This window comes from Patiria miniata, unplaced genomic scaffold, assembly GCF_015706575.1.
Source record: "Patiria miniata isolate m_02_andy unplaced genomic scaffold, ASM1570657v1 HiC_scaffold_27, whole genome shotgun sequence".
Taxonomy (NCBI): domain Eukaryota; kingdom Metazoa; phylum Echinodermata; class Asteroidea; order Valvatida; family Asterinidae; genus Patiria; species Patiria miniata.
The window spans coordinates 680721-705097 of record NW_024037066.1 but is presented as its reverse complement, the minus strand read 5'-3'; the positions used below and the strand labels follow the sequence as shown (position 1 = coordinate 705097).

Genomic DNA, 24377 nt, shown 5'->3' with positions numbered 1-24377 from the left:
TTCTGGCCTCTAGGCACCTCGTGTGAACTTTTGAGCAATTTTGGTGATGTTGGATTTTTGGGTGAAAAACTGACTTTTTCGATGATGCCGGCTATGGAAAACGTTGAAGTTTTGGGGCATTTTGTAAAAAATCTAAAAGTTGTCTTTTCTCACTGGATACTGAATGTAATGAGTTGAACTCTTCAGGGAATTCAATTCTGGCCTCTAGGCACCTCGTGTGAACTTTTGAGCAATTTTGGAGATGTTGGATTTTTGGGTGAAAAACTGACTTTTTCGATGATGCCGGCTATGGAAAACGTTGAAGTTTTGGGGCATTTTGTAAAAAATCTAAAAGTTTTCTTTTCTCACTGGATACTGAATGTAATGAGTTGAACTCTTCAGGGAATTCAATTCTGGCCTCTAGGCACCTCGTGTGAACTTTTGAGCAATTTTGGTGATGTTGGATTTTTGGGTGAAAAACTGACTTTTTCGATGATGCCGGCTATGGAAAACGTTGAAGTTTTGGGGCATTTTGTAAAAAATCTAAAAGTTTCTTTTCTCACTGGATACTGAATGTAATGAGTTGAACTCTTCAGGGAATTCAATTCTGGCCTCTAGGCACCTCGTGTGAACTTTTGAGCAATTTTGGTGATGTTGGATTTTTGGGTGAAAAACTGACTTTTTCGATGATGCCGGCTATGGAAAACGTTGAAGTTTTGGGGCATTTTGTAAAAAATCTAAAAGTTGTCTTTTCTCACTGGATACTGAATGTAATGAGTTGAACTCTTCAGGGAATTCAATTCTGGCCTCTAGGCACCTCGTGTGAACTTTTGAGCAATTTTGGTGATGTTGGATTTTTGGGTGAAAAACTGACTTTTTCGATGATGCCGGCTATGGAAAACGTTGAAGTTTTGGGGCATTTTGTAAAAAATCTAAAAGTTGTCTTTTCTCACTGGATACTGAATGTAATGAGTTGAACTCTTCAGGGAATTCAATTCTGGCCTCTAGGCACCTCGTGTGAACTTTTGAGCAATTTTGGTGATGTTGGATTTTTGGGTGAAAAACTGACTTTTTCGATGATGCCGGCTATGGAAAACGTTGAAGTTTTGGGGCATTTTGTAAAAAATCTAAAAGTTGTCTTTTCTCACTGGATACTGAATGTAATGAGTTGAACTCTTCAGGGAATTCAATTCTGGCCTCTAGGCACCTCGTGTGAACTTTTGAGCAATTTTGGTGATGTTGGATTTTTGGGTGAAAAACTGACTTTTTCGATGATGCCGGCTATGGAAAACGTTGAAGTTTTGGGGCATTTTGTAAAAAATCTAAAAGTTTTCTTTTCTCACTGGATACTGAATGTAATGAGTTGAACTCTTCAGGGAATTCAATTCTGGCCTCTAGGCACCTCGTGTGAACTTTTGAGCAATTTTGGTGATGTTGGATTTTTGGGTGAAAAACTGACTTTTTCGATGATGCCGGCTATGGAAAACGTTGAAGTTTTGGGGCATTTTGTAAAAAATCTAAAAGTTGTCTTTTCTCACTGGATACTGAATGTAATGAGTTGAACTCTTCAGGGAATTCAATTCTGGCCTCTAGGCACCTCGTGTGAACTTTTGAGCAATTTTGGTGATGTTGGATTTTTGGGTGAAAAACTGACTTTTTCGATGATGCCGGCTATGGAAAACGTTGAAGTTTTGGGGCATTTTGTAAAAAATCTAAAAGTTGTCTTTTCTCACTGGATACTGAATGTAATGAGTTGAACTCTTCAGGGAATTCAATTCTGGCCTCTAGGCACCTCGTGTGAACTTTTGAGCAATTTTGGTGATGTTGGATTTTTGGGTGAAAAACTGACTTTTTCGATGATGCCGGCTATGGAAAACGTTGAAGTTTTGGGGCATTTTGTAAAAAATCTAAAAGTTGTCTTTTCTCACTGGATACTGAATGTAATGAGTTGAACTCTTCAGGGAATTCAATTCTGGCCTCTAGGCACCTCGTGTGAACTTTTGAGCAATTTTGGATGTTGGATTTTTGGGTGAAAAACTGACTTTTTCGATGATGCCGGCTATGGAAAACGTTGAAGTTTTGGGGCATTTTGTAAAAAATCTAAAAGTTGTCTTTTCTCACTGGATACTGAATGTAATGAGTTGAACTCTTCAGGGAATTCAATTCTGGCCTCTAGGCACCTCGTGTGAACTTTTGAGCAATTTTGGTGATGTTGGATTTTTGGGTGAAAAACTGACTTTTTCGATGATGCCGGCTATGGAAAACGTTGAAGTTTTGGGGCATTTTGTAAAAAATCTAAAAGTTGTCTTTTCTCACTGGATACTGAATGTAATGAGTTGAACTCTTCAGGGAATTCAATTCTGGCCTCTAGGCACCTCGTGTGAACTTTTGAGCAATTTTGGTGATGTTGGATTTTTGGGTGAAAAACTGACTTTTTCGATGATGCCGGCTATGGAAAACGTTGAAGTTTTGGGGCATTTTGTAAAAAATCTAAAAGTTGTCTTTTCTCACTGGATACTGAATGTAATGAGTTGAACTCTTCAGGGAATTCAATTCTGGCCTCTAGGCACCTCGTGTGAACTTTTGAGCAATTTTGGTGATGTTGGATTTTTGGGTGAAAAACTGACTTTTTCGATGATGCCGGCTATGGAAAACGTTGAAGTTTTGGGGCATTTTGTAAAAAATCTAAAAGTTTCTTTTCTCACTGGATACTGAATGTAATGAGTTGAACTCTTCAGGGAATTCAATTCTGGCCTCTAGGCACCTCGTGTGAACTTTTGAGCAATTTTGGTGATGTTGGATTTTTGGGTGAAAAACTGACTTTTTCGATGATGCCGGCTATGGAAAACGTTGAAGTTTTGGGGCATTTTGTAAAAAATCTAAAAGTTGTCTTTTCTCACTGGATACTGAATGTAATGAGTTGAACTCTTCAGGGAATTCAATTCTGGCCTCTAGGCACCTCGTGTGAACTTTTGAGCAATTTTGGTGATGTTGGATTTTTGGGTGAAAAACTGACTTTTTCGATGATGCCGGCTATGGAAAACGTTGAAGTTTTGGGGCATTTTGTAAAAAATCTAAAAGTTGTCTTTTCTCACTGGATACTGAATGTAATGAGTTGAACTCTTCAGGGAATTCAATTCTGGCCTCTAGGCACCTCGTGTGAACTTTTGAGCAATTTTGGTGATGTTGGATTTTTGGGTGAAAAACTGACTTTTTCGATGATGCCGGCTATGGAAAACGTTGAAGTTTTGGGGCATTTTGTAAAAAATCTAAAAGTTGTCTTTTCTCACTGGATACTGAATGTAATGAGTTGAACTCTTCAGGGAATTCAATTCTGGCCTCTAGGCACCTCGTGTGAACTTTTGAGCAATTTTGGTGATGTTGGATTTTTGGGTGAAAAACTGACTTTTTCGATGATGCCGGCTATGGAAAACGTTGAAGTTTTGGGGCATTTTGTAAAAAATCTAAAAGTTGTCTTTTCTCACTGGATACTGAATGTAATGAGTTGAACTCTTCAGGGAATTCAATTCTGGCCTCTAGGCACCTCGTGTGAACTTTTGAGCAATTTTGGTGATGTTGGATTTTTGGGTGAAAAACTGACTTTTTCGATGATGCCGGCTATGGAAAACGTTGAAGTTTTGGGGCATTTTGTAAAAAATCTAAAAGTTTCTTTTCTCACTGGATACTGAATGTAATGAGTTGAACTCTTCAGGGAATTCAATTCTGGCCTCTAGGCACCTCGTGTGAACTTTTGAGCAATTTTGGTGATGTTGGATTTTTGGGTGAAAAACTGACTTTTTCGATGATGCCGGCTATGGAAAACGTTGAAGTTTTGGGGCATTTTGTAAAAATCTAAAAGTTGTCTTTTCTCACTGGATACTGAATGTAATGAGTTGAACTCTTCAGGGAATTCAATTCTGGCCTCTAGGCACCTCGTGTGAACTTTTGAGCAATTTTGGTGATGTTGGATTTTTGGGTGAAAAACTGACTTTTTCGATGATGCCGGCTATGGAAAACGTTGAAGTTTTGGGGCATTTTGTAAAAAATCTAAAAGTTGTCTTTTCTCACTGGATACTGAATGTAATGAGTTGAACTCTTCAGGGAATTCAATTCTGGCCTCTAGGCACCTCGTGTGAACTTTTGAGCAATTTTGGTGATGTTGGATTTTTGGGTGAAAAACTGACTTTTTCGATGATGCCGGCTATGGAAAACGTTGAAGTTTTGGGGCATTTTGTAAAAAATCTAAAAGTTGTCTTTTCTCACTGGATACTGAATGTAATGAGTTGAACTCTTCAGGGAATTCAATTCTGGCCTCTAGGCACCTCGTGTGAACTTTTGAGCAATTTTGGTGATGTTGGATTTTTGGGTGAAAAACTGACTTTTTCGATGATGCCGGCTATGGAAAACGTTGAAGTTTTGGGGCATTTTGTAAAAAATCTAAAAGTTGTCTTTTCTCACTGGATACTGAATGTAATGAGTTGAACTCTTCAGGGAATTCAATTCTGGCCTCTAGGCACCTCGTGTGAACTTTTGAGCAATTTTGGTGATGTTGGATTTTTGGGTGAAAAACTGACTTTTTCGATGATGCCGGCTATGGAAAACGTTGAAGTTTTGGGGCATTTTGTAAAAAATCTAAAAGTTGTCTTTTCTCACTGGATACTGAATGTAATGAGTTGAACTCTTCAGGGAATTCAATTCTGGCCTCTAGGCACCTCGTGTGAACTTTTGAGCAATTTTGGTGATGTTGGATTTTTGGGTGAAAAACTGACTTTTTCGATGATGCCGGCTATGGAAAACGTTGAAGTTTTGGGGCATTTTGTAAAAATCTAAAAGTTGTCTTTTCTCACTGGATACTGAATGTAATGAGTTGAACTCTTCAGGGAATTCAATTCTGGCCTCTAGGCACCTCGTGTGAACTTTTGAGCAATTTTGGTGATGTTGGATTTTTGGGTGAAAAACTGACTTTTTCGATGATGCCGGCTATGGAAAACGTTGAAGTTTTGGGGCATTTTGTAAAAAATCTAAAAGTTGTCTTTTCTCACTGGATACTGAATGTAATGAGTTGAACTCTTCAGGGAATTCAATTCTGGCCTCTAGGCACCTCGTGTGAACTTTTGAGCAATTTTGGAGATGTTGGATTTTTGGGTGAAAAACTGACTTTTTCGATGATGCCGGCTATGGAAAACGTTGAAGTTTTGGGGCATTTTGTAAAAAATCTAAAAGTTGTCTTTTCTCACTGGATACTGAATGTAATGAGTTGAACTCTTCAGGGAATTCAATTCTGGCCTCTAGGCACCTCGTGTGAACTTTTGAGCAATTTTGGTGATGTTGGATTTTTGGGTGAAAAACTGACTTTTTCGATGATGCCGGCTATGGAAAACGTTGAAGTTTTGGGGCATTTTGTAAAAAATCTAAAAGTTGTCTTTTCTCACTGGATACTGAATGTAATGAGTTGAACTCTTCAGGGAATTCAATTCTGGCCTCTAGGCACCTCGTGTGAACTTTTGAGCAATTTTGGTGATGTTGGATTTTTGGGTGAAAAACTGACTTTTTCGATGATGCCGGCTATGGAAAACGTTGAAGTTTTGGGGCATTTTGTAAAAAATCTAAAAGTTGTCTTTTCTCACTGGATACTGAATGTAATGAGTTGAACTCTTCAGGGAATTCAATTCTGGCCTCTAGGCACCTCGTGTGAACTTTTGAGCAATTTTGGTGATGTTGGATTTTTGGGTGAAAAACTGACTTTTTCGATGATGCCGGCTATGGAAAACGTTGAAGTTTTGGGGCATTTTGTAAAAAATCTAAAAGTTGTCTTTTCTCACTGGATACTGAATGTAATGAGTTGAACTCTTCAGGGAATTCAATTCTGGCCTCTAGGCACCTCGTGTGAACTTTTGAGCAATTTTGGTGATGTTGGATTTTTGGGTGAAAAACTGACTTTTTCGATGATGCCGGCTATGGAAAACGTTGAAGTTTTGGGGCATTTTGTAAAAAATCTAAAAGTTGTCTTTTCTCACTGGATACTGAATGTAATGAGTTGAACTCTTCAGGGAATTCAATTCTGGCCTCTAGGCACCTCGTGTGAACTTTTGAGCAATTTTGGTGATGTTGGATTTTTGGGTGAAAAACTGACTTTTTCGATGATGCCGGCTATGGAAAACGTTGAAGTTTTGGGGCATTTTGTAAAAATCTAAAAGTTGTCTTTTCTCACTGGATACTGAATGTAATGAGTTGAACTCTTCAGGGAATTCAATTCTGGCCTCTAGGCACCTCGTGTGAACTTTTGAGCAATTTTGGTGATGTTGGATTTTTGGGTGAAAAACTGACTTTTTCGATGATGCCGGCTATGGAAAACGTTGAAGTTTTGGGGCATTTTGTAAAAAATCTAAAAGTTGTCTTTTCTCACTGGATACTGAATGTAATGAGTTGAACTCTTCAGGGAATTCAATTCTGGCCTCTAGGCACCTCGTGTGAACTTTTGAGCAATTTTGGTGATGTTGGATTTTTGGGTGAAAAACTGACTTTTTCGATGATGCCGGCTATGGAAAACGTTGAAGTTTTGGGGCATTTTGTAAAAAATCTAAAAGTTGTCTTTTCTCACTGGATACTGAATGTAATGAGTTGAACTCTTCAGGGAATTCAATTCTGGCCTCTAGGCACCTCGTGTGAACTTTTGAGCAATTTTGGTGATGTTGGATTTTTGGGTGAAAAACTGACTTTTTCGATGATGCCGGCTATGGAAAACGTTGAAGTTTTGGGGCATTTTGTAAAAAATCTAAAAGTTGTCTTTTCTCACTGGATACTGAATGTAATGAGTTGAACTCTTCAGGGAATTCAATTCTGGCCTCTAGGCACCTCGTGTGAACTTTTGAGCAATTTTGGTGATGTTGGATTTTTGGGTGAAAAACTGACTTTTTCGATGATGCCGGCTATGGAAAACGTTGAAGTTTTGGGGCATTTTGTAAAAATCTAAAAGTTGTCTTTTCTCACTGGATACTGAATGTAATGAGTTGAACTCTTCAGGGAATTCAATTCTGGCCTCTAGGCACCTCGTGTGAACTTTTGAGCAATTTTGGTGATGTTGGATTTTTGGGTGAAAAACTGACTTTTTCGATGATGCCGGCTATGGAAAACGTTGAAGTTTTGGGGATTTTTAAAAAATCTAAAAGTTGTCTTTTCTCACTGGATACTGAATGTAATGAGTTGAACTCTTCAGGGAATTCAATTCTGGCCTCTAGGCACCTCGTGTGAACTTTTGAGCAATTTTGGTGATGTTGGATTTTTGGGTGAAAAACTGACTTTTTCGATGATGCCGGCTATGGAAAACGTTGAAGTTTTGGGGCATTTTGTAAAAAATCTAAAAGTTGTCTTTTCTCACTGGATACTGAATGTAATGAGTTGAACTCTTCAGGGAATTCAATTCTGGCCTCTAGGCACCTCGTGTGAACTTTTGAGCAATTTTGGTGATGTTGGATTTTTGGGTGAAAAACTGACTTTTTCGATGATGCCGGCTATGGAAAACGTTGAAGTTTTGGGGCATTTTGTAAAAAATCTAAAAGTTGTCTTTTCTCACTGGATACTGAATGTAATGAGTTGAACTCTTCAGGGAATTCAATTCTGGCCTCTAGGCACCTCGTGTGAACTTTTGAGCAATTTTGGAGATGTTGGATTTTTGGGTGAAAAACTGACTTTTTCGATGATGCCGGCTATGGAAAACGTTGAAGTTTTGGGGCATTTTGTAAAAAATCTAAAAGTTGTCTTTTCTCACTGGATACTGAATGTAATGAGTTGAACTCTTCAGGGAATTCAATTCTGGCCTCTAGGCACCTCGTGTGAACTTTTGAGCAATTTTGGGGATGTTGGATTTTTGGGTGAAAAACTGACTTTTTCGATGATGCCGGCTATGGAAAACGTTGAAGTTTTGGGGCATTTTGTAAAAAATCTAAAAGTTGTCTTTTCTCACTGGATACTGAACGTAATGAGTTGAACTCTTCAGGGAATTCAATTCTGGCCTCTAGGCACCTCGTGTGAACTTTTGAGCAATTTTGGTGATGTTGGATTTTTGGGTGAAAAACTGACTTTTTCGATGATGCCGGCTATGGAAAACGTTGAAGTTTTGGGGGTTTTATAAAAAATCTAAAAGTTGTCTTTTCTCACTGGATACTGAATGTAATGAGTTGAACTCTTCAGGGAATTCAATTCTGGCCTCTAGGCACCTCGTGTGAACTTTTGAGCAATTTTGGTGATGTTGGATTTTTGGGTGAAAAACTGACTTTTTCGATGATGCCGGCTATGGAAAACGTTGAAGTTTTGGGGCATTTTGTAAAAAATCTAAAAGTTGTCTTTTCTCACTGGATACTGAATGTAATGAGTTGAACTCTTCAGGGAATTCAATTCTGGCCTCTAGGCACCTCGTGTGAACTTTTGAGCAATTTTGGTGATGTTGGATTTTTGGGTGAAAAACTGACTTTTTCGATGATGCCGGCTATGGAAAACGTTGAAGTTTTGGGGCATTTTGTAAAAAATCTAAAAGTTGTCTTTTCTCACTGGATACTGAATGTAATGAGTTGAACTCTTCAGGGAATTCAATTCTGGCCTCTAGGCACCTCGTGTGAACTTTTGAGCAATTTTGGTGATGTTGGATTTTTGGGTGAAAAACTGACTTTTTCGATGATGCCGGCTATGGAAAACGTTGAAGTTTTGGGGCATTTTGTTAAAAATCTAAAAGTTGTCTTTTCTCACTGGATACTGAACGTAATGAGTTGAACTCTTCAGGGAATTCAATTCTGGCCTCTAGGCACCTCGTGTGAACTTTTGAGCAATTTTGGTGATGTTGGATTTTTGGGTGAAAAACTGACTTTTTCGATGATGCCGGCTATGGAAAACGTTGAAGTTTTGGGGATTTTTAAAAAATCTAAAACATGTCTTTTCTCACTGGATACTGAATGTAATGGGTTGAACTCTTCAGGGAATTCAATTCTGGCCTCTAGGCACCTCGTGTGAACTTTTGAGCAATTTTGGTGATGTTGGATTTTTGGGTGAAAAACTGACTTTTTCGATGATGCCGGCTATGGAAAACGTTGAAGTTTTGGGGCATTTTGTAAAAAATCTAAAAGTTGTCTTTTCTCACTGGATACTGAATGTAATGAGTTGAACTCTTCAGGGAATTCAATTCTGGCCTCTAGGCACCTCGTGTGAACTTTTGAGCAATTTTGGTGATGTTGGATTTTTGGGTGAAAAACTGACTTTTTCGATGATGCCGGCTATGGAAAACGTTGAAGTTTTGGGGCATTTTGTAAAAAATCTAAAAGTTGTCTTTTCTCACTGGATACTGAATGTAATGAGTTGAACTCTTCAGGGAATTCAATTCTGGCCTCTAGGCACCTCGTGTGAACTTTTGAGCAATTTTGGTGATGTTGGATTTTTGGGTGAAAAACTGACTTTTTCGATGATGCCGGCTATGGAAAACGTTGAAGTTTTGGGGCATTTTGTAAAAAATCTAAAAGTTGTCTTTTCTCACTGGATACTGAATGTAATGAGTTGAACTCTTCAGGGAATTCAATTCTGGCCTCTAGGCACCTCGTGTGAACTTTTGATCAATTTTGGAGATGTTGGATTTTTGGGTGAAAAACTGACTTTTTCGATGATGCCGGCTATGGAAAACGTTGAAGTTTTGGGGCATTTTGTAAAAAATCTAAAAGTTGTCTTTTCTCACTGGATACTGAATGTAATGAGTTGAACTCTTCAGGGAATTCAATTCTGGCCTCTAGGCACCTGGTGTGAACTTTTGAGCAATTTTGGGGATGTTGGATTTTTGGGTGAAAAACTGACTTTTTCGATGATGCCGGCTATGGAAAACGTTGAAGTTTTGGGGCATTTTGTAAAAAATCTAAAAGTTGTCTTTTCTTACTGGATACTGAATGTAATGAGTTGAACTCTTCAGGGAATTCAATTCTGGCCTCTAGGCACCTCGTGTGAACTTTTGAGCAATTTTGGTGATGTTGGATTTTTGGGTGAAAAACTGACTTTTTCGATGATGCCGGCTATGGAAAACGTTGAAGTTTTGGGGCATTTTGTAAAAAATCTAAAAGTTGTCTTTTCTCACTGGATACTGAACATAATGAGTTGAACTCTTCAGGGAATTCAATTCTGGCCTCTAGGCACCTCGTGTGAACTTTTGAGCAATTTTGGTGATGTTGGATTTTTGGGTGAAAAACTGACTTTTTTGATGATGCCGGCTATGGAAAACGTTGAAGCTTTGGGGCATTTTGTAAAAAATCTAAAAGTTGTCTTTTCTCACTGGATACTGAATGTAATGAGTTGAACTCTTCAGGGAATTCAATTCTGGCCTCTAGGCACCTCGTGTGAACTTTTGAGCAATTTTGGTGATGTTGGATTTTTGGGTGAAAAACTGACTTTTTCGATGATGCCGGCTATGGAAAACGTTGAAGTTTTGGGGATGTTTTATGAAAATCTAAAACATGTCTTTTCTCACTGGATACTGAATGTAATGGGTTGAACTCTTCAGGGAATTCAATTCTGGCCTCTAGGCACCTCGTGTGAACTTTTGAGCAATTTTGGTGATGTTGGATTTTTGGGTGAAAAACTGACTTTTTCGATGTTGCCGGCTGTGGAAAACGTTGAAGTTTTGGGGCATTTTGTAAAAAATCTAAAAGTTGTCTTTTCTCACTGGATACTGAATGTAATGAGTTGAACTCTTCAGGGAATTCAATTCTGGCCTCTAGGCACCTCGTGTGAACTTTTGAGCAATTTTGGTGATGTTGGATTTTTGGGTGAAAAACTGACTTTTTGGATGATGCCGGCTATGGAAAACGTTGAAGTTTTGGGGCATTTTGTAAAAAATCTAAAAGTTGTCTTTTCTCACTGGATACTGAATGTAATGAGTTGAACTCTTCAGGGAATTCAATTCTGGCCTCTAGGCACCTCGTGTGAACTTTTGAGCAATTTTGGAGATGTTGGATTTTTGGGTGAAAAACTGACTTTTTCGATGATGCCGGCTATGGAAAACGTTGAAGTTTTGGGGCATTTTGTAAAAAATCTAAAAGTTGTCTTTTCTCACTGGATACTGAATGTAATGAGTTGAACTCTTCAGGGAATTCAATTCTGGCCTCTAGGCACCTGGTGTGAACTTTTGAGCAATTTTGGTGATGTTGGATTTTTGGGTGAAAAACTGACTTTTTCGATGATGCCGGCTATGGAAAACGTTGAAGTTTTGGGTCATTTTGTAAAAAATCTAAAAGTTGTCTTTTCTTACTGGATACTGAACATAATGAGTTGAACTCTTCAGGGAATTCAATTCTGGCCTCTAGGCACCTCGTGTGAACTTTTGAGCAATTTTGGTGATGTTGGATTTTTGGGTGAAAAACTGACTTTTTCGATGATGCCGGCTATGGAAAACGTTGAAGTTTTGGGGCATTTTGTTAAAAATCTAAAAGTTGTCTTTTCTCACTGGATACTGAACGTAATGAGTTGAACTCTTCAGGGAATTCAATTCTGGCCTCTAGGCACCTCGTGTGAACTTTTGAGCAATTTTGGAGATGTTGGATTTTTGGGTGAAAAACTGACTTTTTCGATGATGCCGGCTATGGAAAACGTTGAAGTTTTGGGGCATTTTGTAAAAAATCTAAAAGTTGTCTTTTCTCACTGGATACTGAACGTAATGAGTTGAACTCTTCAGGGAATTCAATTCTGGCCTCTAGGCACCTCGTGTGAACTTTTGAGCAATTTTGGTGATGTTGGATTTTTGGGTGAAAAACTGACTTTTTCGATGATGCCGGCTATGGAAAACGTTGAAGTTTTGGGGGTGTTTTATAAAATTCTAAAAGATGTCTTTTCTCACTGGATACTGAATGTAATGGGTTGAACTCTTCAGGGAATTCAATTCTGGCCTCTAGGCACCTCGTGTGAACTTTTGAGAAATTTTGGTGATGTTGGATTTTTGGGTGAAAAACTGACTTTTTCGATGATGCCGGCTATGGAAAACGTTGAAGTTTTGGGTGCATTTTATAAAGATTCTAAAAGTTGTCTTTTCTCACTGGATACTGAAGGTAATGAGTTGAACTCTTGGGGCATTTTGTAAAAAATCTAAAAGTTGTCTTTTCTCACTGGATACTGAATGTAATGAGTTGAACTCTTCAGGGAATTCAATTCTGGCCTCTAGGCACCTCGTGTGAACTTTTGAGCAATTTTGGTGATGTTGGATTTTTGGGTGAAAAACTGACTTTTTCGATGATGCCGGCTATGGAAAACGTTGAAGTTCTGGGTGCATTTTATAAAGATTCTAAAAGTTGTCTTTTGTCACTGGATACTGAAGGTAATGAGTTGAACTCTTTAGGGAATTCAATTCTGGCCTCTAGGCACCTCGTGTGAACTTTTGAGCAATTTTGGTGATGTTGGATTTTTGGGTGAAAAAATGACTTTTTCGATGATGCCGGCTATGGAAAACGTTGTAGTTTTGGGGCATTTTGTAAAAAATCTAAAATTTGTCTTTTCTCACTGGATACTGAATTTAATGAGTTGAACTCTTCAGGGAATTCAATTCTGGCCCTTTGGCACCTCGTGTGAACTATTGAGCAATTTTGGTGAAGTTGGATTTTTGGGTGAAAAACTGACTTTTTCGATGATGCCGGCTATGGAAAACGTTGAAGTTTTGGGGCATTTTGTAAAAAATCTAAAAGTTGTCTTTTCTCACTGGATACTGAATGTAATGAGTTGAACTCTTCAGGGAATTCAATTCTGGCCTCTAGGCACCTCGTGTGAACTTTTGAGCAATTTTGGAGATGTTGGATTTTTGGGTGAAAAACTGACTTTTTCGATGATGCCGGCTATGGAAAACGTTGAAGTTTTGGGGCATTTTGTAAAAAATCTAAAAGTTGTCTTTTCTCACTGGATACTGAATGTAATGAGTTGAACTCTTCAGGGAATTCAATTCTGGCCTCTAGGCACCTGGTGTGAACTTTTGAGCAATTTTGGGGATGTTGGATTTTTGGGTGAAAAACTGACTTTTTCGATGATGCCGGCTATGGAAAACGTTGAAGTTTTGGGTCATTTTGTAAAAAATCTAAAAGTTGTCTTTTCTTACTGGATACTGAACATAATGAGTTGAACTCTTCAGGGAATTCAATTCTGGCCTCTAGGCACCTCGTGTGAACTTTTGAGCAATTTTGGTGATGTTGGATTTTTGGGTGAAAAACTGACTTTTTCGATGATGCCGGCTATGGAAAACGTTGAAGTTTTGGGGCATTTTGTTAAAAATCTAAAAGTTGTCTTTTCTCACTGGATACTGAACGTAATGAGTTGAACTCTTCAGGGAATTCAATTCTGGCCTCTAGGCACCTCGTGTGAACTTTTGAGCAATTTTGGAGATGTTGGATTTTTGGGTGAAAAACTGACTTTTTCGATGATGCCGGCTATGGAAAACGTTGAAGTTTTGGGGCATTTTGTAAAAAATCTAAAAGTTGTCTTTTCTCACTGGATACTGAACGTAATGAGTTGAACTCTTCAGGGAATTCAATTCTGGCCTCTAGGCACCTCGTGTGAACTTTTGAGCAATTTTGGTGATGTTGGATTTTTGGGTGAAAAACTGACTTTTTCGATGATGCCGGCTATGGAAAACGTTGAAGTTTTGGGGGTGTTTTATAAAATTCTAAAAGATGTCTTTTCTCACTGGATACTGAATGTAATGGGTTGAACTCTTCAGGGAATTCAATTCTGGCCTCTAGGCACCTCGTGTGAACTTTTGAGAAATTTTGGTGATGTTGGATTTTTGGGTGAAAAACTGACTTTTTCGATGATGCCGGCTATGGAAAACGTTGAAGTTCTGGGTGCATTTTATAAAGATTCTAAAAGTTGTCTTTTGTCACTGGATACTGAAGGTAATGAGTTGAACTCTTTAGGGAATTCAATTCTGGCCTCTAGGCACCTCGTGTGAACTTTTGAGCAATTTTGGTGATGTTGGATTTTTGGGTGAAAAAATGACTTTTTCGATGATGCCGGCTATGGAAAACGTTGTAGTTTTGGGGCATTTTGTAAAAAATCTAAAATTTGTCTTTTCTCACTGGATACTGAATTTAATGAGTTGAACTCTTCAGGGAATTCAATTCTGGCCCTTTGGCACCTCGTGTGAACTATTGAGCAATTTTGGTGAAGTTGGATTTTTGGGTGAAAAACTGACTTTTTCGATGATGCCGGCTATGGAAAACGTTGAAGTTTTGGGTGCATTTTATAAAAAATCTAAAAGTTGTCTTTTCTCACTGGATACTGAATGTAATGAGTTGAACTCTTCAGGGAATTCAATTCTGGCCTCTAGGCACCGCGTGTGAACTTTTGAGCAATTTTGGTGATGTTTGATTTTTGGGTGAAAAACTGACTTTTTCGATGATGCCGGCTATGGAAAATGTTGAAGTTTTGGGGGCATTTTGTAAAAAATCAAAAAGTTGTCTTTTCTCGCTGGATACTGAATGTAATGAGTTGAACTCTTCAGGGAATTTAATTCTTGCCTCTATGCACCGCGTGTGAACTTTTGAGCAATTTTGGTGAAGTTTGATATTTGGGTGAAAAACTGACTTTTTCGATGATGCCGGCTATGGAAAACGTTGAAGTTTTGGGGGCATTTCGTAAAAAATCAAAAAGTTTTCTTTTCTCGCTGGATACTGAATGTAATGAGTTGAACTCTTCAGGGAATTTTATTCTTGCCTCTATGCACCGCGTGTGAACTTTTGAGCAATTTTGGTGAAGTTTGATTTTTGGGTGAAAAACTGACTTTTTCGATGATGCTGGCTATGGAAAACGTCTAGGCACCGCGTGCGAACTTTTGAGCAACAACAGTGTGATATTACACAAATATTGAGTGGCTCGGACTGAAATGTGAGGATTATTATCGCAAGGTAAAATCTGGACGTTTCCATTTCACGAGGCGAAGCCGAGTGAACTAGAAAAGTCCAGTTGGAGTGCCAGTCATTGCAAAAATGATAAGACATGAATCGTGGACCGAGAAATATTTCCAATTTTGTTCGGAAATACTCTGGAAAATTTTCTTGACTCTCCAAAGACTTTGTACACAACCGCTGAAGTGGCGTCAGGTTGCAACATTTTTTCCTTCTCTCTTTCCACCTAATTCAATATTGTTTCAATTATAAAAGTTATTCTGAAAATGCAAGAAGGTTTGAATATTAAGGCCTTTTCACACTATCGTCTCAGCTACCCGTGTTGAAATCAATCCGTCGTTAGCAGAACTGGGTCCCGTCGAGCACGTGTCGGCAAGGCGTACCGTTCACACTTACCTGGTGCGTACACGGGTCGGCTGTAGAGTTTGGATTTGCTACCCGGGTAGAGCCTCTTAACCCTGGTCCTGACCAGGGTTTGATTATACTAAAGCCCAAGTCACACATTCACGGTTGGAGCTACGAATATCCACGGTTTACCAACAATCAATCGATCAAGATGAACCGTCGAGATTCGTGGAGAAATCGACTTTCTAAGAATGCTCTACGGTTTCAGGACGGATAGCCACGACTGTCCTAAGGTTTCTCTACGAATACACCACGGTTTGTCAAGAATATAGACAGATTGTTGAAGAATATCGACGGTATCACTAAGAATAATGACGTTAACGCCACGGTTGTGTGCGATTGGGCCAAGGATGACCAAGGTTCTGCTACGGCACATTCGTAGTACAACCTCAGCAGAACCCTAGCACATCCGGGCATATCCGTAGGACATTCGTAGCAAATTCGTAGAGATTTCTACCACGAATGAGCTACGAATCTCCACGAATATGCACGAATAGCCACGAATAACACTATGAATAAATACGGTTGTCCTACGGATGTCCCACGGTTGCACTATGGATTAATTTTCATGACAGTTCACCACGGAAGTTATGAGCAGTTTAAAACTTCCGTTGCCCCTCCACGAATACCCAAGGAAGATGACGGATAACCACGGATGAACTAAGGATGAATACGGTACTCCCACGGTTTATCACGAATTTCAAACCGTGGAGATCCGTAGCTCGAAACCGTGAATGTGTGACTTGGGCTTAACTCTCCTGTAGTTAGACCATTCAAAACACCTCAAAATCTGGGTTCTGGCAAATTGGAGGACAAAAAATGCAGGACCTTTTAAAACCCTCCAGAATTTATTGTTTCTGCACTACCACACCTTTCAATTCCTTTTGAAAGGTATTGACAGGCAACTTACTGAATTTGCCCACAGAGTTGCTTCACCTTCCGAAACCTTTCGAAAAGTTTCAAAGTTCCAGCACTATTTCACCTTTCAAAACCCTTTTAGCCCTGCTATGCCCAGTGCAGTTGGCAGAGAATTATCAGACCTTTCAAAACATTTTAAATTTGCCTGACTAAAAGGGTTTTGAAAGGTGAAATAGTGCTGGAACTTTGAAACTTTTCGAAAGGTTTCGGAAGGTGAAGCAACTCTGTGGGCAAATTCAGTAAGTTGCCTTTCAATACCTTTCGAAAGGAATTGAAAGGTGTGGTAGTGCAGTAACAATAAATTCTGGAGGATTTTAAAAGGTCCTGCATTTTTTGTCCTCCAATTTGCCAGAACCCAGATTTTGAGGTGTTTTGAATGGTCAAACCACAGGAGAGTTAGTCAGGCAAATTTAAAATGTTTTGAAAGGTCTGATAATTCTCTGCCAACTGCACTGGACATAGCACGGTTTTATGTAGAGCACCAGACCCAATGTAGAAGCCGTGTTGGACTCTAGTGCGAAAGGGGGGTCTCTGATATCAAGATTTCAGCTAGTGTGAACGGCCCTTTTGATAATTGGTCAAACATCCAATATTTGAGGATTCAGCAGTCATCATTTTTAGTTATTTCTTTGATCTTTGGCAGAATCCGTGTCCTGAGGCCTCCGCCTCCTTCCTGTCCAGGCTCACTTTCTGGTGGTTTACAAGGTCAGTATTTCTGTTTATTTCTTTACACCCTTAATTTAAAACCCTAACCCTCCAGGGTATTTTGGCTAGAAACCCTGCCAAACGCAGCAACATGCAACACTTGTCTAAGTGACAAGCCTGCCCAGTGTAGCAAGATCCATCAGGTCAAAAGTCTCAAGGCCAAACTGCCTCAGAGTCTGTGGTCACCCACTGCAGCAGGGTACAACTCGGGCATTGTTCCATGGGACTAGCTCTCAGTGTCTCAGAAGTGGCCGGTTTCTGCACTGGTGTTGGTAGCATTTTCCATCAAAGTGCACCAGACTTTTCCACCTGATGCACTGTGCTGCGTCTGGCAGGGTTAGGGTTTTAAAGCTGTTCTTATTGAAACTTGTGGAAGATGGTTTCAAAGTCCTCAATCCTTACCCGCCAACATCCTTTAAAAATCAACCCAAACGTTTGTGAAGATTTTGCAGGATTTTGCAACAGCAACTATCCAGGGCTTGATGCACCTTAAAACATGTAGAGAATGTGCAATTTGGTTTTCTGTACAGTGGAGGATGTTAAAGATACAGGAAGTTTCCCAGCAGAAATGCTGTGGAATCTAGGGCTGTGTTCCATTTTCGAATAATTTAGTATTTGATGATTCGAAACTGCACTTGACCGAAGATTCCAATATTGGAAACTTGCCAATCAAGTTTGACATGTGCCATTTGAAGCTGCCTTCCTCGCTGGTCAACAGTCGTGGAAAGAAATCTAACTCGAAATTCAAATCTCGGAACTTGCTGTTTAGATCGTTCATAAAGGTCCGCACGTTAATACTGCCACATCGGTGCGCCAATACAGCAAGATACAAGTGTGTATTGAGCTTTACATCTTTACGGTGTAAATTGCAACTTTCACAAGCGTCATAAATGTGAAATAAGTTTTGTTTTTCCATGTAGCCTGGTTTCATTTTTGAGATTCTCCGCAAATGACATTCGAAACCTTTCTTTTTCATTGTCTGAGTAGTTACTAAGTAATTTGTTAAGTTGGTTGCGGGTACCCAATTCTGTAATCTGGAACTGGTTCCTGACATTCATGGGCGTCGCGAGGGGGGGGGGGGGGGCAAGGGGGGCACTTGCCCCCCCCCCCGAAAAGCAACCAAAAAAAAGAAAAAAAAAAAAAGAAAACAAAAAGAGGCACGAAGACAAAGTGGTGTAAATTTAATGAGTTGGGGGGGGGGGGGGACAAAATGTCCCTGCCCCCCTCTAAAACTGATAAATCGAGAATGTGTTGAGAAATACAAGCATTTTTTGGCAAATTTTTTTTTGGCCCCCCTCTAGAAAAAATCCTGGCGACGCCCATGCTGACATTAACGGTCGGGTACTCGGGTACCCGGTTCCGATGCACAGCCCTAAACAGTTGCATACATATGGTAGCACACTGGCTAAAAATTGCATGTGATTGATGGATGCCATTGAGTGTTTTACAATTGCAGTAAGCACTGTATCGGTCTCTGTATAGGTGGTTACATGGTGACAGAGGTTTGTATATTTTAATATATAGACAATGCAAAACCTGGGATTATATTGTGTTAACTGATTCAGAATAACAGGGTTATATAACAACTCTTTAGGACATGAATATTTTATTTTACGATTTCAGTCTCCTGAAGTTTCAGGTTTACCAACTGAGTACATTATATTTTCATGGAATAACAGCCTTAAGTGCAATGCTCAGGTAAAGGTCTGTAGATCGCAAAAACTTCCATATAGAACTTTACAATTGTTTGTTTTGTTTTTTTTTCCTACAAATTCCAGCATGGTTATACAGGGTTACAAGCGTGCCCTGACCACCACGGATCTGTGGAGTCTCTTAGACAGAGACAAGGCCAGGACAGTGGTGCCCAAATTCCTGACGGAGTGGGACAAAGAAAGGCAAGTCACTGGATTCAATTATGCACATGTGGAAGGGTTTGCACTCAGCAGTAGTCTGCTCTATTCAAAACAGCCATAGATGAATCAAAACTTCGCCCGCACATTGTGTTACGATGAAACCAAAATGGGGCGTGACGAACCGGTAAACAGGTTCCCGCCACGATAAAGATAATAGTCAGAACCAGGGAGCACTCAGAGAGCGCACACCTCCGCCAAGGCTAAACAATATCCCGCCATTACACACAGCACCAATGCACAAATGTGGTTTCTAAAACAAATCCTTAAACTCAAATTTTTTGTAGTTTACATGTATATGCCTGTGTTGGTCTACCTTGCCACTCCCTGATTGTATAAAATGGTCTAGTCCATTGACCTGTGTGGTTAGATTAATAGGTGGGCGATAAGGCATACAGGGTCACCGGGTCAGAGCCACGCACACAAAGCTGGTCACACAAGGTGAAAGTTTTCCACATGATGGAAAAATCCTAAAATATCCTCTTGACGGAGGTAACAACAATGAAAAGCTCCGAGAACAGAACTTGGCCCCCATGATGGCAATAGAGTGTACATGTTTGAAATTACAACAACGAAAAAACGATCAAGTAGCTTTTTTGGAAAGGGTTCCATTTTCCCTCCCAGATTAACAAAAGTGAATTGATTGGTTGTGAACTGCTTTCTTGTCTTTTTTGTTTGTTTTGCAACCCCTACAGAAATCCAAAGCATACATCCGGTCACAAAAGGAAGCAGAGAACGCTACGTGTCCACACAGATTCAGTCAGGTACACCCCTGGTGATTGGGCCGACGAGCCCTCAGTGACTCTTCAGACATCGGAAGTCCGTCCAAACGCCTCCCTACTCAAGGCAATCCTCCGAACCTTTGGAGGCGTTTTTCTGATCGGGTCTCTCTTGAAGCTGGTGACGGACGTTCTGGTGTTTGCCAGTCCAGAACTGCTCAAGTGAGTTGCAATCGTCGTGTTATTTATCGCTATTATAGCTTACATTTATCCAAGTTAAACACATACCCAGACCTGCAGTTTTACATTTGCCATACTTGGTGAGTCGTAGGGGGCAGCAAACAAAACACAGTAAATCGTGACGTAATAAACAGGACTCCCGATGCAGAGTAGCATAAACGAGTCCTGTTTATTACGTCACGATTTACTTTGTTTTGTTTGCTGCCCCCAACGACGACTTTTACACAAATTGCACGTTCGGGTCGAAACAGGACCTGAAAAAAAACAGCTCTCAAAAGTACCGTATGTTCTCATTTCATGACAGACACAATAGTCGTTTTTATTTCATCACACCTTAGGCTACATATACCCGAAAAATGACGGAAATGTCTTCGAGCATTCCACGACCTCTTTAATATTATTATTTACTTCGCTCATCCCTATTCCAGGCAACTGATTCGTTACACAGAAGACAAGAGCATCCAACGCTGGCAGGGCTACCTCTACGCATTTCTGATCTTCGCGGCGGCGTTCCTGCAGTCCATACTGCAGCATCAGCACTTTCACATCACCACCACCATTGGGATGCAGCTACGCACGGCCATCATAGGCGCTGTCTATCGCAAGGTGATAAAATAGGCCACATTTTTGTTGATGAATATTACATGATGAAAAAATGTATTGAAAATTTTGTTTTGATGACAGCAATATGTAAACTTTTGCCAGTAACCTAAGATTTACATCCTTGGTGTTCTTTCTAGGGATGTGCATATACTGGTAGTATGGGAATCGGATACCTGATTAAAAAAAAAAAGGTACCCGGGTACCCGTTAAAGAAACTCGACCCAAAAATTCAAATTTCTGAAGTTGCTGTTGAATATACATAAAGGTCCACGCAATAAAACTACCACATCGGTGCTTCAATGCAGCAAGATACAAGTGTGTACAGTGAGCTTATAGCTTTGTGGTGATAACTGCAACTTTTGGGAACGTCATAAACATGAAATCGGTTTTGTTTTTCCATGTAGCCTGGTTTTCAGTTTTGAAATGTCCCCACCAATGACATTCGAAACCATATTTTTTTTTCTTGTCTGAGCAGTTACTATAAATGGAGCATTTATAAAGCGCTTTTAACAAAGATCAAAGCGCTGTACAAAACTACAAACTACAAATCTACAAATAAACAAGGCAAAAACAAAAACAAAACAAAAAACTTAATTTAAGAATAACTCAAGGGAACCAGGGGATAATGAGAGGTAAAGATGAAGGTGAATTGATTAAAGAAACAGATGTGTTTTGAGCGATTTCTTGAAGGTGATGATTGCCGATGCAAGTCGGATGTTTTGAGGGATCTTGTTCCACTCCCTGGGGCCAGCAATCCAGAAAGCTTTGTCACCTGTGGTTTTAGTGTTAATAGGAACATGTAATCGGGAAGTGTCTGTTGAAGACTTAAGCCCCGCCCTACCTGATTGATACAAAGAGAGTAAATCGGTCAGGTAGGAAGGAGCCAGACAGTGTTGTGTTTTGTAAATGTATAGAATTAATTTGAAAAGAATACTAGTTACTAAGTAGTTTGTAAAGTTGGTTACGGGTACCAGATCCCATAATCTGGAACCGGTTCCTGACATCAGTGGATGCCTGGTTCAGATGCACAGACCTGGTCCTGACATTGTCCTCATTTGCTAATTATGCGGCCTCTGTAAGAATTTGATTCCTGGAAACAGTGGAGTCATGATCCTAAACTTAGAATGAATTCTTTTTAAATTCTGATTCAAATCTAACTCGCGCTACCCAAGCTTACTCAATGACCTCATAGACTCCAATCCTTGTTATCGCACTTGACTAGAAAGTATCCTGAATCCGCCAGAATCCACCTCTTGTGTCATGCAAAATATGTTGGTGTTGGTGACTGCTCAGTACGGAGATATCCTGAATCCATCAAAATCCTGCAGTACAGCTAGGCTTACAATCCTGAATCCATCAAAATCCCCCTGTATGCAATATGGAAGTATCCTGAATCCGCCAAAATACTCCAAAATGGGTACGGATTTTGATGGATTCAGGGTGGTTAGGGTTCATATCAGTCTGGGGCCAATTTCATAGAGCTGCTTAAGCACAAAATTTGCTTAAGCACAAAAACGTCTTGCTTAATAAAATCATGTTACCGGCCAAAACTCCATGCGATTGTTATGCTAAGTAAACAACAGCTAAATACCAGTCACAAACAATGTACATCACATGGAGTTTTGGCCGGTAACCTAATTTTACTAAGCAATGTTTTCTGTGCTTAAGCAAATTTTGTGCTTAAGCAGCTCTATGAAATTGGGCCCAGCTGGTATTTATGTGTGTGGTATCCCCAACAGTCCTTACTCCTGTCCAACTCGGCCCGGCGCTCGGCGACGACCGGTGAGATCATCAACCTGATGTCCGTAGACGCCCAGCGCTGCATGGACCTGTGCACCTTCATCAACACCCTCTGGGCCTCCCCGCTGCAGGTGGTCCTGGCCCTCTATCTGCTCTGGCAGGTCCTGGGACCCGTGGTCATGGCCGGCTTTGCTGTCACCATCCTGCTCATACCGATCAACGGGGTCATCGCGGTCAAAATCCGCAAATTCCAGGTACATTGCCTTCCTGAATCCTCCAAAATTCACAACTGCTTCAGAAACCATGGCAACTATTCTTTGTACTTTTAAGGGAATCCAGCCCCATGTAAATCTATATTGTGGTTTCTTCCCAAACCCATTACTAAGTTTGTTAACCTAGGTAAGTCTGTTAGGCCAAAAAAAATATATATTCGGTCTCTGGTCAGACCAAAGTTTCAGAATTGACGCGGCCACGCGGCTTTTTTTGGGGGGGGGGTTTCTTTCTTCAAGCTTGGATTGTACAGACAAGGTGGGTACTATTTTGCTTTTTTGGTGTCCTCATGTACATTGGTGTCCTCCATAATTTGCCTTGGTGCTTTCGATCATTTGCCTTGGTGCAATTTCCCATTCCTTGGTGCTCTTTGGTAAAAAAAAATTGAGGAGGTGCGGAAATAGAGGGCGCTGTTGGAGCTACTGCGGAACATTTTGGGGAAAAAAAAGATCGACGCGCATGATTAAAATCTACGCGCGCGCTGACCAGAGAGCGACTTTTTTTTTTTTTGCCTTAGTGGTATAATTATTTTCATTCCCTAGGAGTCTGTCCCAGAGAGGAACATTTCAAAATTTTCTTGGATTTTTGAAGCTAAATATCTACGAGATACAATATACAAATACAACATACTTTGGATTGGGAAGTACTCACAATCAGCCAATACTTCAAGACCAGTAATTTTGCACTCCTTCGTCTCTACCCGTGCTGTATTTGTATAGACTCCTTGCACTAGTACCCCCTCAATGGTCATGAAGAGAGAGTTGGGGGAGACCCCTGGGAGGGACATGTAATCGCACTGCCAAGGCGTCTGACATTCAAGCAAAGATGGCGCAACTTTATGCACATTCGGAATGAAATTAGTCAAGCATAGTTTAGAGTCTGCGCACTTGTTGTGTCTCCCCTACTGGAGCTCGCAAAGGGTGCATTCGATTAGCTCATCCGGATCGACTCGGGTAGAAGCAGACGTGTTAGCCACGACAGCCGGGCTAATCGAACGCTCAACCGCGGGCCATCATGATCCTCACCTGACGCCCTTAGCCGTGGCCGTAGCCACTGACAAAAACGCCCGTTTCGGATTGGGTTTTAGATTGAGATTTACTGCTTTTCAGTGAATTGCAAAACTCAAAAAAGTTGGGCTGGAATTATAGCCTCAAAGGTCGCAATGAACCCAATAAATGAATACCTTTAGACTTCAAATAATGTTAATTTTTAAGTCCACTTGACATTTCCGCTGTCCGGCCGCCATTTTTTTTCCGTTTCTTGGAATGAACAACGCATGCATGTGACTTATTTTCACCACTGACTCCGCTCCACGAGCAGGGTCTGGGGTAAATGACCCGGGTGAGCCCCAAGAATGAGGTCAGAGCTAAGGAACGGCACGGGGCTGACCCGTGTCGACCCAGGTGAGCTAAATAAACTTACCCAATAATGGTCACAAAGTGCCCTCTACTGTTCGCACGCAGAGTTCATAGTTGTCATTGATCAGAGTCGGTCAGAAATGCCAAGCCCTCTTGTTGAGGAATCAAATGTCATCCTATTTTGAATTTGGTTTTTGTGGAATTGCTCTACTTTTTTTTCCCCGCCACTTGTGGCAACCCAGGCCCAGCAGATGGCGGCCAAAGACGCGCGCATCAAGCTGATGAACGAGGTCCTGAACGGCATCAAAGTCCTGAAGCTGTACGCCTGGGAGACCTCCTTCCAGGACAAAGTCATGGACATCCGTAAGCAGGAGCTCAGGATCATGCTCAAGGCGGCTGTTCTCGGTGCCTTCATGACTTTTGTCTGGACCAGCGCTCCGTTCTTTGTGAGTCCTCTCTCTCTCTGGCCAATTTCATAGAACATTCAGCAGAGAAACTGAGCTTGCAAGTCTCACTTTTTTATGTGCATGCCATGGTACCAAACACTGACTGGTCCAGTCACAGACTCCAGTGTTTGTGATTTTCCCTTTGTTCTTAGGAGTGCTTTCTGTGGCTGAATAAGAC

The 24377-nt window shown here is 40.5% G+C and overlaps 1 protein-coding gene across 1 annotated transcript in view; it reads left to right on the top strand.

The window, feature by feature from the left end:
* Positions 1 to 15640: 15640 nt before the first annotated feature.
* The window catches only part of LOC119734543 (multidrug resistance-associated protein 1-like), a 36821-nt gene continuing 28084 nt past the window's right edge, over positions 15641 to 24377 (top strand). Inside the window, exons 1-7 of the mRNA XM_038208080.1 lie at positions 15641 to 15649; positions 16807 to 16913; positions 18692 to 18808; positions 19519 to 19764; positions 20211 to 20388; positions 22125 to 22379; positions 23996 to 24199. Coding sequence (XP_038064008.1) covers positions 15641 to 15649; positions 16807 to 16913; positions 18692 to 18808; positions 19519 to 19764; positions 20211 to 20388; positions 22125 to 22379; positions 23996 to 24199 — 1116 coding nt within the window. The remainder of the gene's footprint in view (positions 15650 to 16806; positions 16914 to 18691; positions 18809 to 19518; positions 19765 to 20210; positions 20389 to 22124; positions 22380 to 23995; positions 24200 to 24377) is intronic.